Source organism: Bos taurus, chromosome 13 (genome assembly GCF_002263795.3).
Source record: "Bos taurus isolate L1 Dominette 01449 registration number 42190680 breed Hereford chromosome 13, ARS-UCD2.0, whole genome shotgun sequence".
NCBI lineage: Eukaryota > Metazoa > Chordata > Mammalia > Artiodactyla > Bovidae > Bos > Bos taurus.
Window position 1 is genome coordinate 42,968,886 of NC_037340.1, and position 16,424 is coordinate 42,985,309.

General features: G+C 41.0%; 1 protein-coding gene across 7 annotated transcripts in view; it reads right to left on the minus strand.

Moving 5' to 3' along the window:
- The window catches only part of TASOR2 (transcription activation suppressor family member 2), a 65,872-nt gene that overhangs the window by 11,998 nt on the left and 37,450 nt on the right, over positions 1-16,424 (minus strand). For 4 of the 7 annotated variants that reach the window (XM_010811316.4, XM_010811314.4, XM_059892950.1 and 1 more), the window contains 8 exons: positions 13,257-13,357; positions 12,274-12,377; positions 11,233-11,305; positions 11,075-11,140; positions 8,818-9,537; positions 4,749-4,991; positions 3,674-3,862; positions 538-1,396 (listed from right to left, as the gene is read on the minus strand). In XM_010811316.4, the coding sequence (XP_010809618.2) occupies positions 538-1,396; positions 3,674-3,862; positions 4,749-4,991; positions 8,818-9,537; positions 11,075-11,140; positions 11,233-11,305; positions 12,274-12,377; positions 13,257-13,357 (2,355 nt within the window). Of the gene's footprint in view, positions 1-537; positions 1,397-3,673; positions 3,863-4,748; positions 4,992-8,817; positions 9,538-11,074; positions 11,141-11,232; positions 11,306-12,273; positions 12,378-13,256; positions 13,358-14,415; positions 14,515-16,424 lie in introns of those variants that run through there. The other 3 variants (XM_025001052.2, XM_010811317.4, XM_010811318.4) reach the window with 3 other exon arrangements.

Sequence of the window (16,424 nt, forward strand, 5' to 3'; positions counted from 1 at the left end):
CTGGTCCATGCTCCAAAGCCAGTGCTCTTAGCTCTCCGCTATTCTGCCTTGATCCCTAAGGAAATTTCTAGAAAAACCCCATGTAAACATGCTCACTCACAGCAATGTGACCAACTTGACAAGCTACAAGTTTTGTTTTTTAAATTATTTACTTATGTGGCTGCACTGGGTCTTAGTTGAAGCACATGGGATCTAGTTCCCTGACTAGGGATTGAACCTAATCCTAATCCTGCTTGGGGAAGGAGGAATCTCAGCCACTGGACCACCAGGGAAGTCCCCAGGTAATTCTTTAAATGTTTCTTCTGGGATTCAGTCTGCAAAGCATTATTCCTTTACCTCACTATTTTCCACCAAGATCTTATTTACAGATTACAATTCAAGGACCAGAAAGACTCATGAAGGAGCATCTCAATGATCCACTGCTCAGTATTACTCCCCATTTACTGGATTTTACACCCTTTTTTCTCCCTCCTCAGAATGAGCACAGTATCCCTTCTCCCTACATCGAGGTATCTACCCAATGTCGCCCCTACTCACCCATGCAGTGCTCTGACCACAGTCTTCTCCAGAGGGTTGTTGGTGTACTTGCTGTCTAAGCTGAAAGAGTAATCTGCTTCACATGTGAACGTGACCTTAAAGGAGCCGTCACAGCAGAATACGGTGTGTGAGGAGCAGCGGAAGTCCTGCGTGCCAGTGGGCAGCAACCTGCCCCTGTGCCTGAAGGCCAGGGCCATGGAGAGCTTCTGTAGCGGGGACTTCATCTTTGTGCGCAGGAAGGGTATCACCTTCCCCACAGGGGTCCCCATGTCAGAGCCTTTGGTGCTGGTCTTGGCAAAGGCCAGGGCTGGGCTCCCCCTCTTTGAATGTTCTACGAGGAGCAGGGCGTAGGAATGCTCCGCAGCCACGAAAGAGCTCTGGCTTGCATCGGAACTCTCGTGGATCTCCTTGGGAAGTGCTGGCTGGGCTTCTGCAGGCGCCCAACTGCCAGGACCCACGCTCTCTTCCTCTGGGCTGACTGTGGGGTCTGATGACAGCCTACTCTGGTCAGAGGACGGCTTGGGTGACGGCCCACCTTTCTGACTTTTAACTCCTCTGTGGTATTCGTGGTCTGATGTCCCACGCAAAGGCTGTTCTTTAGAAAGCAGAACACTGTTTTGCGGCGGCTCCAGGGAGCCGGAGAGGTTTCTGGGCTCGGGGGATGTCGTGCTAGAGGTAGCAGCACTCAGAGCCAGGTCGGCCAGCATGTTAAGGGCCTGGGAGTCACAGCCGACAACAGAGGTTTCAGTCGGGGCTTTTGGGGCCACCGTGACATGTTCTGGTTGGGCTGTATTTATGCTAATAACATCTTGACCACTGGAAATTTCTGATTGAAGCTGTAAAGCAGTTTCTCCTTTGGCTTCAGTGTAAAAGAAAAAAAAGATATATAACATTTGATTTCCATAGAACTAATTCTTTGTTGTATTACTATGGCTCAATGAAAGTCAACAGTTAAGGGGATGTATTTAAGAAAAACCTCTTGGTATGTTGCAAAGTTTGTATTAAGTTTTTATTATCAGACTGAGGTCTTGTCCAGTTCCCTGAGGCTTTATAATGTGTTTACCAGAAGAACCAGTCCTAAGGAGTATGCATATTAATTTAAAAAAAAATCACCCTTTGAAACTGCATGTACTGATCTACAACCAAGGCATATTGCTCAGCTAGAGAAATAAGACAAAGACAAAAAAATAAAAAACCAACCACCCTCAAAACAAGAAAACAAGACTTCTGCCTTCAGAGGGCTTACAGTCTAGTGAGAATCTAAGAGTTTCTAAGTTTAAAGTGTATATTATAGAATGTTAATATACTTCCTTAGAAATTATTTTACAAGTTACTACAAAAATCACCTAAGTTCAAAATAGAGACGATTTTAACCATACTGATGTTTAAATATAATGTTATGATAAGAATAAAACATGAGAACTGTTTTAAGAATATTCTGAATGACCAATTAACTTCAAGTTTTAAAACTTCAGTTTTTACATTGAAAACATTTCCCCTCTACTCTGCAAAAAAGCAAATCTCCTCATCTACTGATAATTCTTTCAGCAGGTAGTCAACTCTCCCCATGTGCCTTTGGTCAGAAAACACACGCTCAGGTGGTTTACTTGCCTTCTCAGCCTTCTTAAAAGTGGTTACCACAAAGGACAAAGCTCACAACAGTACCAGGCAGTGAGTCCCTGTAGCAGGTGGCTAGATGGACAGAAAAGCCAACTGTGCCCCTCTTTATAACTAGAAATAGCAGGTCCGACATGAATTACCAACCTGTCTCCAAAGGCCAGTGACAATACATTTATAGCGGAAACTCTGGCTTATGAGGTCATCAAACAAAAAGATGAGAGTGTGTGTATGGTGAGGAGGGTGGAATTAATCAAGCACTGCCCAGTTTTTATTTAACATATAAAGCTCCAAGGGAGTGAGGTGGGAGAAAGTGACCCAGAGAGCTGTCTCATGAACTCCCTGGGTGTACTGGAAACACGAAATCCATTTTAGGATCGATGTATGTGCTGACAGTTCATTCTACCCTTTAATACCATGGCTCTTACACCGAGTGTCATTCTGGATAGAATCAAGCGAAAGAGTTCATTTTAATAAATACGTGTCATTTCAGGTAACAGAGAAGGCACTGGCAACCACTCCAGTACTCTTGCCTGGAAAATCCCATGGACGGAAGGCTGTAGTCCATGGGGTCGCTAAGAGTCATGTCACTTTCCCTTTTCCCTTTCATGCACTGGAGAAGGAAATGGCAACCCACTCCAGTGTTCTTGCCTGGAGAATCCCAGGGACGGGGGAGCCTGGTGGGCTGCCGTCTATGGGGTCGCACAGAGTCGGACACGACTGAAGCGACTTAGCAGCAGCATTTCAAGTAAATCACTTAAGTACTGACTTGTTAGAGGTTTTCAATTCATTAAAAATACAATACTGTTTATCTCTTTTAAGAAATATAGATAAGAAGATGCCAAATGAATTATAAAAATAGAGATTTCAATAAATAAAAACTATATTGAAAACTTTAAAAAGGACAGAAAACTATTCGTTTCAGTAACAAAATGACTGAGCCTTCTTAAACTCTAATATTTCAAGTAAAAGAAATGAAGCAGATTAAGACATAAAAGAAAAATTAAGACATTATTTAAAAGGTGGTAATCTTACAGTTTTAACTTGGAATATGGCTGCACAATGTATACAGACATTTGCAATATAAGTCAGCCTTTTCCTGAATGCATATTGTGAAAACTTTGCATTTTCTGCCAATGACATCATATACCTCCTCCCACTAATGGACTAGCCTGCAAGTATCTGGAGGCCAGTTCAGCACAAGGAATTCTAATGACATGGCAAAGAATACAATGCATTACGTATGTGTCTATGCTCATCCTGTTTACAAACTAATTGGAAAGACAGGACCAAGTCACACTAGATAACTGGAAGAGTATGAATGCAATTCTTTAATGTTCTCAAAAGCCCAAAAGGAACTGAAAGAACAGAGAGATGAGTGCAGATCAGAGCCCCAGAAAACGCCTCCATGTGACTGAGCTGAGCACAGGTGACGCACAGCAGTGACCCCAGGTGCGGAGTGTGGGAGCCCGGCACAGGGAAACGGCAAGGGAGAGACGTGGAGCCCTGGGGAGACTACCTTGTGACCGCCTGGGGCGACAAGCAGACTCTCTATAGGCTGTACAGTGATGAGATTTCAGAACATCTTCAGTCATAAACAACTTTGAACAAACTGAGGAAAGGGACTTCCCTATAGGTCCAGTGGTTAAGACTCCGTGCCTCCAATGTGGGGGGCATGGGTTTTGCTGCAGTGAGGTGCACTTGAAAACTAAAAGAAAAAAAAGAGGAAAGAAAAAACCAAGCTCATCGGTAATACCATCACATCAACAAAAGTTTCTTTCCCTGAATTCCACCTAAGATTTTTTTAAAAATCTAAAGAGAGATAAGAGAGAAAGCAGAATCATGAGATTAGACAGAAAACTGATAGGATTACAAAGGTATGAGGAAATGAAGGTTTTTCTAAACAAGAAACAGCACCATGTAGCACAACAGACTCAAAACTGAAGACCCTGTAAATGGTGCAGGTCTTGCCAAGTGGTGGGGGCTGCACTGCACTCAGAGAACGTGGGCACGAGATCGGTGTGAGCGAGGAGAAGAGCCAAGGCCACGGTGATTGAGAACTTTCCAGTGATGAGGAGCTTCCAGCAGGTGGAACACAGAAGCTCTCATAAAGAGATTCCGTTATCCTCTTCCACAAATGCAGAACTAAATAAATTTAATGCCTTTTAAGACCAAATACAGCATTCTGGATTCCTGACTGCTTTGAACCACCTCTTTACAGTTCCCTCTGGGCAGACTTATAACCGTCTCCTTTTTATAACTGATTATGGTCCAGGAAAGTACTGCCATATGCTATTGCTTGTGAATTTAGTCACTTAAAAAGACCATTTATACTTTAACTCTGGTAAACTGTTCCTGTTCAGGCTTTCTGGAAACTGAAAAGTAGGTTTTACTTAGTAAAGGCAAGAATCTTCACACTTTCCTAATTTATTCACAATAGGAAACCAAGTTACTCGTCCTGTCAGAGTCTGAACTACAGAAGACAGCAAGGACCTAACAGACTTCAGCTGATCTCATACTAGTCAATATACTATCTTGCAATCTTGATTAGTCTGTATTGTGGTGCTGAAATATATAGGAAGTGTGTTTCTTACCAGGTTGTGGCTGTTTTCTGAGTCTTGGATTCTGATTGCCTTTTACTATATTTACCCTCTGTTTCTGTGGAGGTTTCTTCATGGGTGGCTTAGCCGTTGGAACAGGTGTGTCTGGAGAGGTCGCTCGTCTCCTTGCCCTTTTAGCATTCGTTGCCACTGGAACATCTTTAGAACTAGGAGCTTCTTGGGCTTTCCTACCCAGTTTGGGTATCTGTACAAACTGTGTAGTCAGCACCTCAGCACCTTATGCAGAAAAGACACCATTTTTTAAGGGGTGGGGGCTCACATATTTATCAGCATAGCTTTCTCCTTTGATTTCTTTTGTTGTGTGGGGAATAACTTTAGTAATGGGGAATAAAATATAAAATTTGGGATAGTTCATTAACAATTTTTTTTTAAACAAAGCACGAGTTAAAAACCTCTCACATAAGTATAAAAATATGAACTTGTTAAGTCTGGTCTATCTATCCAGATTAGAAGAAAATATCAGAGTAGTAACTTTATAAAAATAAAACAACAATTAAAGAAAAAATTCCATAATCTTTGCTGACTGATGTAACAGGTAAGGCTGAATATTCTAGTTCACAGCACTGGGACAAATAATTCAATTTACCCAAAAGCGACAGAGGTCCCATGAAGTGACGTGGTTGAAACCGTAAGCACACTGCAGAGATGAGACTGCAGATTCACAAAGACCTTACATGTTTTTCTTCACTACACCTAAATATTAATACCAAAGCCTTAACACCCGCCTGAAAAAAATCACCTCTTAAGAGAAGATGCAGGAAGGTACACTGAAAAAAATCCTCAACCTACTCCCCTTATGGCAGAAAGTGAAGAAAAACTAAAAAGCCTCTTGATGAAAGCAAAAGAGGAGAGTGAAAAAGTTGGCTTAAAACTGAACATTCAGAAAAGTAAGATCGTGGCATCCGGTCCCATCACTTCATGGCAAATAAATGGGGAAACAATGGAAACACTGAGAGACTTTATTTTTTTGGGCTCCCAAACCACTGCAGATGGTGACTGCAGTCATGAAATTAAAAAACGCTTGCTCCTTGGAAGAAAAGCTATGGTTTTTCCAGTATTCGTGTAAGGATGTGAGAGTTGGACTATAAAGAAAGCTGAGCGCTGAAGAATTGATGCTTTTGAACTGTGGTGTAGAAGAAGAATTGAGAGTCCTTTGGACTGCAAGGACATCCAACCAGTCCATCCTAAAGGAAATCATCCCTGAATATTCATTGGAAGGACTGAAGCTGAAGCTCCAATACTTTGGTGGCCACCTGATGTGAAGAACTGAATCATTGGAAAAGACCCTGATGCTGGGAAAGATTGAAGGTGGGAGGAGAAGGGACGACAGAGGATGAGACAGTTGGATGGCATCAATGACTCAATGGATATAAGTTTAAGTAAGCTCCAGGAGTTGGTGATGGACAGGGAAGCCTGGCGTGTTACAGTCCATGGGGTTGCAAAGAGTCGGACACAACTGAGCAACTGAACTGAACTGAACTTACAAAATGCTCAGCTTTACTTCTCAGGGAAAGAGCTAAAGGTGGAGGGAGATGAGAAAAAAACTATTAATGACCTGCTTGTATCACACATAGCAAGTGTTTCAATGCTTTTAAGAGTTGAAAAAAATGTTAATAAATGTTCCCTGTGAAAACTGTTTTCCACATTGTTTCCTGTGAAAACTATTTTCCATACTGACTATATAAAATTATCATACCTGTGAATGTTTGTAAACATTTTAAATTCACATCATATAGAAAATACTATTTCTAATTGCAAACAGAAAAATGATACTAAACAGTGTAAGAATGTGATGGTTATTAGTGAAATATAAAAAAGAGACCAATTTCATTTTATGTTTTTGAAAATCAGAGGAATAAGTGGTTTTTTAAAAAGCTTTTAGGGCTCTCTTAATGTTGGACATTTCCCTGGGTTTAATTATTTTCTTCCCTACTAAACTAATAAAGGCAACAGAGCAGCATAGTTTTGTTTGTTCCAGAATAAGACTTCTGATTCTACATCAGTTACAATTTTTAAACATTTTGCCATTAAAAAAGGCAAAATATAAATCAAACAGGAAAATGAAAGTGAAACTGAAAGTCACTCAATCATGTCCGACTTTTTGTGACCCCATGGACTATACAGTCCATGGAATTCTCCAGGCCAGAATACTGGAGTGGGTAGCCTTTCCTTTCTCCAGGGGATCTTCCCAACCCAGGGATCTAACCCAGGTCTCCTGCATAAAAGTGGAAAATGATTAATACTAAATTGAGAAGAGAAAGGAAACAAGATAAGATGATCAAGACGAGGGGACATGTAAGATCTGCACGGGCAGGAAGTGAACACCTCTCATGACCCAGGTCCTGGGAAGAAAAGGGGAAACATGACCCTGCAGGGACCACCCTGCTTATCTGCATCACTCAACAGCATGTTTCTCAAACTGCGCACAATAACCCATGGGTGGACTGTCAAATAAACCTAGTGGGCTGCAACCAGAATTCTTTATTAAATGAAACAGGATATATCAGATTATACTGCACAAAGTTAGGGTAAATGTTTTCTGAAATTTCTGTTTCAGTATGTATGCATTTGTGTATACTGGACTAAAACATAAAACACATTTCTTACAGTGGATGAAATTTAAAATGTTTTGAGAAATAGTGACAACATATATGTTGAATTACAGATAATATATTTAATACCTTTAAGTAAATTCATATAGAGAAGAAAGCCAATATGGTCTGGAATGTGTGCGGGAAAGTGTGTGTCTGCTTCATGCTGCCCTTCTTTCCACCACCTTCCTAAACACACACACCATTTCTCAAACTATAATTGGTCAGAAATAACTATTTGTTAAACCAAAGGGTAAAATCTTAATTATCTAGGATCCTGGGGGATCCACACATCTCCAGTATTTCTTCTTTAGGCATCAAGTGTTAAATTCACAACATGACAGACAAGGCCAGCTAAGACACATGCTCATAAGCAGCCTCCCGCTTTGCCTGCGATCAAGTACAGAGATGATGGGGAAATGCCTAAGGGGCTCTGGCCACAGTCTGCTCGCCCTTCTCAAAGAGAACATGGAGCGTAAGTTCCCTCAGTTCAGTCACTCACTCGTGTCTGACTCTTTGCGACCCCATGGACTGCAGCACGCTAGGACTCCCTGTCCATCACCAACTCCCGGAGCTTACTCAAACTCATGTCCATTGAGTCGGTGATGCCATCCAACCATCTCATCCTCTGTCATCCCCTTCTCCTTCCACCTTCAATCTTTCCCAGCATCAGAGTCTTTTCCAATGAGTCAGTTCTTTCCATTAGGTGGCCAAAGTACTGGAATTTCAGCTTTGGCATCAGTCCTTCCAATGAATATTCAGGACTAATTTCCTTTAAGTTCTCTATTTTTAAACAAATACACTACACATATCTGAGGGGGCTCTAAGCCAGAGTTGTGCTGTCTGCTGTGCTCTGCTGGCTAAAGTGCACTTGACTGACACTACATGGCTCTGGATGCGGGCTCCTACTCAGTTTTCAGGGACAACAAAACCACTTGTGAACTGTTTCTTTACATACGTCTCCAGGCCACTGGACACTGGTTTCAGTAGGTCTGTACCAGACAGCAGGTCCAGGTGACCACCTTTAGAACACATCAAGGGTTAGAACTCTGCCCCAGGGTGCTCTAGTTGTGGAGGCCCAGGTGGACCCTCTTTAGATGTGCTCAGGCCGTCACTCAAAACTTTCTACCAGTTGCTCTTAGTGTGCCTGATGTTAGGAGATCCTATCCAATCTGTCCCAGGGCAGTTCAGAAACTGAAAGACCTTATTTCTTAGAAAGATAAGTAAATAACTAAGTGGCAACTGGAGCAGTTTTACAAGTGAATAAGGGCTTCTGGTGGGCAGGCTTTTGTCCTGTTGACTTTCACCTGTCACCTCGATCAGTGCTCCCCAGCTCTAGTGTGCATACAAGCCATCGGGAAAGAACACCTCACAGATGCCACCAAGCTATGGTCCAGGACTGTCACACAGGGTGGGGACATAACGTTTGAAAACCCACATGATGTGCTTACCTCTTTTTCTCCTCTGAGGAAACTGTCCTTTGACTAGCTTGAGAGTCGTGGAAGAGGCGGGACCCTTGTTTTCTCTAGCAGGAGTCCTTTTGGGGAAGGGTCGGTACAAGCTCACCCTTTTACTCTGTACCATGGGCAGCTTGCTTGCCTTTCTCTTGGGCTGCACTCTCAGATTTGGTGCTAGGCTCAGTGGGACCAGAGCTCCCTGTCTTGCTTGAAACACATCTTCAGAGTTATTTCCAGTTTCTGTATCTTTTCTTCCTTCTGCCTCTGAGTTGTGAAATTCAGGATCTGGAGTCATCACTAAAGAAAAGCCTGCATCGCATATCCCATCTGAAATAGAAGGAGACTGAGGACGCTCTGCCAATAGACCTAACACAGTAGACACTCCCAAAATGTACCCGCTCGCATTTGAAAAGTAAGACTTCAGCTGAGTTAAAGACTGTAAAGGGCACTTTTCAGCTGGAGGAGTCAAGTCAAAACCACTGGACACTTGGCCAGAGAAGCCAGTTTCTTTAAATCCGTCCTGGGAAGCAGCAGTCAGTGGAGGGCTTTTGTTCACCTTGGACAAGTCTTGGAAATTATGCTTTACTAATGTGTTTAGAGAGATTCCTTTTTCAGAAAATGATTTCTTTGCTTCTAGCAGGGCACAATTGAGGGCAGGCAAAACGGGCACCACCTTCAATGAGATGTTGTCTTCAACTTTCAAGTCTGTAAGACCTAAAATATATATGCATGTATTAAAAACCTGAACTTTTTTTTTTTCCAAAAATCATGCAGGAAAAAAAATGCTTTATATTACAAAATTATAGGATGGTTAAATATAATGAGTGTTTCAAATGGTAATCTAAATAGCGATTAATAGAAGGCTTATGAATGCACTTAATGAACATATATATGAAAATACATACAGAATCAAAACAGAGTCATTCAGGAGGGATGACAAGGTGAGAATTAAGAAGGCAGGCCTGCCTCCAGCTTCGAAAAATAGCACTGGCTCTTAGAGTTGGCAGAGTTGCTTTTCTGTTCTTATCTGTACCTTATATGACCTACTTCAAACTCTCTTAACAAGGTATTCAAAGGTGAAAACGTCCTTTGGTTCGCATTTTGACTTTCCTTTTTCTTCTAGCTTTATTGAGATATAACTGAAATACGGCACTGTGTACATTCAGAATTTACAGCATAATGATTTGACTTACATACATCATTAAACAGTTACCTCAGTAAGTCTAGTGAACAACCATCATACCATATAGATACAAAATTAAAGAAATAAAGTTTTTTTCCTTGTGATGGGAACCAACTGAACTCAAACAAAGTAAACCCCTAAGTAACCCTCAAGTTAATATTATGTAACTAGACTGACTGGAAAATCCCACGGACGGAGGTGCCTGGTAGGCTGCAGTCTATGGGGTCTCTAAGAGTCGGACACGACTGAGCGACTTTACTTTCACTTTTCACTTTCCTGCATTGGAGAAAGAAATGGCAACCCACTCCAGTGTTCTTGCCTGGAGAATCCCAGGGATGGGGGAGCCTGGTGGGGTGCTGTCTACGGGGTCGCACAGTGTCGGACACGACTGAAGCGACATAGCAGCAGCAGCAGCAGCAGCAGCAGACTGACTAGTCTGTGTTCCTCAATGAAGGAAGAGTGGTAATGGACTCATTAAAGTGATAATCAGGCTTACACCTGACAGCTCTGCGTCAGAGGCTAGACCATGCTTATTCTCCAGTTTTATTCATTATCTCCCCTGACCAGAGCCTTTCTGGACTTTGTTTCCTAACTACCCTCTGAAATTCTAATACCACCGATCTACTGTATATCTATTTATACTAGATAAATAGATGAGTAATACTTTTTGCCCCTAATAGACAATTCCTGGTCCTGGGGAAGGAGACAAGCAGTCCAGATAAAGGCAAGTGCTTCTGTGAAGACCTTAAGTCCTACTGACGGGGAGACTTTGATGAAACTACTTCCTGGCTATCGCTCTTCAAGAACAAATGAATCCAGTTTTGGACACGCTGAATGTGAAGAATATCTGAGACACCTAAGTGGAAAGAGATGTCAATAGGCAGGTGGATACTGAGTGGGAATAGACAAGCAAGGATAAGCCTGCAGAAATGAAGGACTGACCAGGCAGAGTAAAGGGGGAAAGTTATTTAAGAGAAGGAAACAGTTGCCAGAGTCATGTGCTGCTGGAGGTTTAAGATGAGGACTGAAACGTGGCCCACAGCTGTCATGGACTGCCTGTGCCCTTACCTGCTGCTGGTGGAGGTGAGTGGAATAAATGCAACCCGTGTAGACCTGTCTGCTCCTCTCTAAAACCTACACATAATGAGAATCAGAAGAAAATCAGGTTGCTGATTTGATACTAGTAAACATATTGGAAAACATTTTTTCAAAAAAGTGGTCCTTACCTGTTTCGTACATTAAGGCTGATGACGTAAGTAAAATGAAAAATTCTCGATCTTCTAAGCATTTGATGATTGCCTTAAACATAAAAAAGCAAGAAAGAAGATTCAATTTCCTTCTCCTTCTACCACATTCTTCAGTGATTTTTAACCTTATGAAAAGTTAAGGAAAAAGATTCTTGAAATGTTAGTATTTATGGGAAGCAGAACAATTTTGTCCCCTAGTATCAGAAATTTCAAGTCCCTTACTGCTCAAATAATCTTTGCTTTGTTAGGGCTACATATAATAAATAACTGGAATATCAAGGGTTAGTTTTTGGATAGTGTTCAACTATGTAACAAATCAATCAGAAACTTTTCTCATTGTCATGTTTGACATTTGCTGTGTAAGTATCTGCTCTGTTTCCCTTTAGCCACTACAAATTCAAGGTCAATCAGACCTATGATTAACATCAATAAGCTCAAGTTAACACAAAACATATCACAGAATCCTGGAACTAGAAAAACTGAAGATATCATCCATTAAAGGAATCCTTTCCACAGCATACTAGGAGACGGGGACAGGGAGGCCTGGTGTGCTGCGATTCACGGGGTCGTGAAGAGTCGGACACGACTGAGCGACTGAACTGAATAACAGGCAATAACATCATTAGGTCCCTGGTAATAAGAAATGCAGACAGAAAATGCAGCTCTTCTTTCCCATTATTCACCATTTCAAAAGCCTATATACATATAACAAAGACAAAATCCTATGTTCATATAATAATCATTGAGTTAAAAAACAAAGAATAAAACATACCACTTCATGAAGAGATAAAATACTGTATTTCAAAAATTGACAGGTCATAAGCCTACAAATCTGATAAATTAATAAATCATTCACTAACAACTCAAGTATGAAAAAAAGACTTCTAATTCTTTACTAGAATGCTACCCACAGGAACCATCACTATGGTGCGTCTCCATATGTTTCTCCCACAGTCCCTGTGTATCAAGTTCTCAATTTCAGGGAAAATAATAATTATATGTTAAATGGATGACTCTTACCAACTGTTCCCTTTTAATGGATTCTATTAGTTTATCTACTTTCTCCCCCCGTTTGTTTGAGAGCTCCACCTCATACATATTGAAGCACATGTCTTGGCAACAGACTGTGGAAAAAAATCAGAAACACAGAACATTTCTTATTTTTAAATACTACGATGCTTTTTTTTTTTTTTTACAACCGGTTTATTCATTTTATATTTTAAAAGAAGAAATAGGAATACTATTCAAAAAACATGGATCATTCAATGTTCTTGGTTATAAAACCCCTTAATAAAAAGTTACTGTATACAGTATTTAAAAACAATGCTTTTATTTATACTACACTAATATAAAGTTAACAAGACAAATAAATATATATAAATAAAAACATCAATGTTGCCATGAATTAATCTAAATGACTAAGAACTTTCCTTCTCATGTTTTCTGCTTTATTTCATTTTAAAGTACAGGTGACCCTTGAATGCCTCTCCCTCAACCCCCTGTGCAGTCAGTATTTCCAATATATGATTACCCTGGGTAATTATGATTCCACATCCAAGGACTGGGTGGTACTGTAATATGCACTACTGAAAAAAAACTGCTTATAAGTAGACTTAAGCAATTCAAATCTGTGTTGTTCCAGAGTCAGTGGTAAATAAATAAAAACAACCACAAAACCTCTGTTCTCCTTGAAAGTAATGATTACGAGTTTCCAACTGTTTGTAAGCGTATCTCTGCTTAATTCCCTCAGTATTCTATATTAAAGCTAGTCTCTGCCATATTAAATGAAACTACCATTCATCACTTTGAGCTGGCCTCCCAGGAACTGAATCACATGGTTACTCTATCCCTTTCACAAAAGACCCTTTTAAGAATCACTTAAGGGAAAAACAGAAGTAAGGAGGGAGAGAAAGTGTGTGTGCACGCATGTGTGTGTATGAGAGAGTGGAAAACAACTGGAACAAAGCTCAGGACACGCAGTGTACCATGACATCTGAACAGACCTTTGTGCTCCATGTAATTCTGTTTTTTAAAAGCAGCTTCTGGTAGTCTCTCTTTCAAAGATGACACTTTCATTACATACTTAAAATCTAGTTCATGTGGTCTAAAAAACAAAACAATATCATGTAATGTAATAAACACTAAAACTAGAGCTTCAAAATTTCGATTTTCTAATATAAATGAAAACAAAACTATTAAAATCACAAAAATTTTTAAATCTATAAACTCTAAATCAAATAATGTATATATTCATAAATACTAGAGATTTTTGGGTATATGACCTTATAAATTGGCTTCCCCGGTGGCTCAGACAATAAAAATCTGCCTGCAACGCAGGAGATCCCTGGGTCAGGAAGATACCCTGAAGAAGGGAATGGCAATCCACTCCAGTACTCTTGCCTGGAGAATCCTATGCACCAAGAAGCCTGGCAGGCTATAGTCCACGGGGTCACGAAGAGTCAGGCATGACAAGACTATCCATGGGGTCACAAAGAGTCATGCATGACTGAGGACTAACACCTCATAAACCATGGTTTGCAAATATGTTCACATTAACTGAATGCATGCATTTTCGTTATAACCAAAATATCCATAAGTGTGGAATAATTATGTATTCTGGAATGGAATGAGAATCTTCTAGAAATTATACCACATAAGAGTTGAAAGCTTTCGACAATGCAGGACTGCCTACCATGCAGGGCCACATAAAGAACCACATCTAGACTAGCACCATTTCCTTCTTTAAAACTTAGTTAGAAATACTTGTACACTTACGGATACCTCCTTTTCCCCCTAAATACTTCTCTGTGTGCACTTTTAAGAAAAACATTTCCTTCTATAACCACACACACACACACAAAAGATATACCCATCTGAATGCAGAGATCCAAAGAATAGCAAGGAGAGATAAGAAGGCCTTCCTAAGTGATCAATGCAAAGAAATAGAGGTAAACAATAGAATGGGAACGACTAGAGATCTTTTCTAGAAAATCAGAGATACCAAGGGAACATTTCATGCAAAGATGGGCACATTAAAGGACAGAAATGGTATGGACCTAACAGAAGCAGAAGATATTAAGAAGGCATGGCACTAATACACAGAAGAACTATACAAAAAAATATCTTAATGACCCAGATAACCATGAGGGTTTGATCACTCACCTGGAGCCAGACATCCTGGAGTGCGAAGTCAAGTAGGCCTTAGGAAGCATCACTAGGAACAAAGCTAGTGGAGGTGATGGAATCCCAGCTGAGTTATTTCAAATCCTAAAAGATGATGCTGCACTCAATATGCCAGTAAATTTGGAAAACTTCAGCAGTGGCCACAAGACCAGGAAACGTCAGATTTCATTCCAATCCCAAAGAAAGGCAATGCCAGAGAATGCTCAAACTACCGCACAATCACACTCATCTCACACGCTAGCAAGTAATGCTCAAAATTCTCCAAGTGAGATTGGTATGTGAATCATTCAATAGTATGTGAACTGAGAAGTTCCAAATGTTCAAGTTGGATTTAGAAAAGGCAGAGGAACCAGAGAACAAATTGCCAACATCCGTTGCATCATTGAAAAGCAAGAGAGTTTCAGAAAAACATCTATTTCTGCTTTATTGACTACTCCAAAGCCTTTGACTGTGTGGAACACAACAAACTGTGGAAAATTCTTAAAGAGCTGGGAATACCAGACCACCTTACCTGCCTCCTGAGAAATCTGTATGCAGGTCAAGAAGCAACAGTTAGAACTGGACAAGGAACAATAGACTGGTTCCAAATTGGGAAAGGAGTACGTCAAGGCTGTATATTGTCACCCTGCTTATTTAACTTATATGCAGTGTTCATCATGCAAAATGCCAGGATGAATGAATCCCAAGCTGAAATCAAGACTGCCGGGAGAAATATCAATAACCTCAGATACACAGATGACACCACCCTTATGGCAGAAAGCAAAGAACTAAAGAGCCTCTTGATGAAAGTGAAAGAGGAGAGTGAAAAAGTTGTCTTAAAACTTGACATTCAGAAAACTAAGATCATGGAATCTGGTCCCATCACTTCATGGCAAATAGACGGGGAAACAATGTCAGACTTTATTTTTTTGGGCTCCAAAATCACTGCAGATGTTGACTGCAGCCATGAAATTAAAAGATGCTTGCTCCTTGGAAGAAAAGCTATGACCAACCTAGACAACATATTAAAAAGCAGAGATATTACTTAGCCAACAAAGGTCCATCAAGTATGGTTTTTCCAGTAGTCATGTATGGATGTGAGAGTTGGACTATAAAGAAAGCTGAGCACCACCGAAAATTGATGCTTTTGAATTATGGTGCTGGAGAAGACTGTTGGGAATCCCTTGGACTGCAAAGAGATCCAACTAGTCCATCCTAAAGGAAATCAGTCCTGAATATTCATTGGAAGGACTGAAGCTGAAGCTCCAATATTTTGGCCACCTGATGCGAAGAACTTATTTACTGGGCAAGACCCTGATGCTGGGAAAGACTGAAGGCGGAGGGAGAAGGGGACAACAGAGGATGAGATGGTTGGGTGGCATCACCGACTCAATGGACCAGCTCTGGGAGTTGGTAATGGACAGGGAAGCCTTGCGTGCTGTAGTCCATGGAGTCGCGAAGAGTCAGACACGACTGAGCGATTGAACTGACTGAACTGATATAACCACAAAACAATTAGCAAACTCAAGACATCAACGATACAGTACAGTTCTTTAATCTACAGCACTCACTAAGGTTCCTGGTAACAAGAGAAGGCACTGCTTTTTTCTGGTTCAGAATCCAATCCAGCATGACACATGACACTTATGTGTCTCTCATCTCCTTCAACCTGCAACAGTCTTCATCTTCACTGACCTTGATATTTCTGAATAATACAGGCCATTTACTTTGCAGACTGTCCCTCAATCTGGGCATGTCTGATGTTTCCTCCTGATTAGACTGGCAGGAACACCACAGACATGATATCGTGTTATTCTCTGTGCATCATGTCATTCTCTGTGTGTCATGTCAGGAAGCTCCTGATATTTATTTCTTTCCTGGTGATGTTACCTTATCCACTGAGTTAAAATGCGCCCGAGGTCAGGGGCAGCAGCCGAGAGGAGCAACCCCACGTCCAAGGAGCGGTGGCTGCGCAGGTGCAGGAGGGCTGAGAGGAGCTACTCCACGTT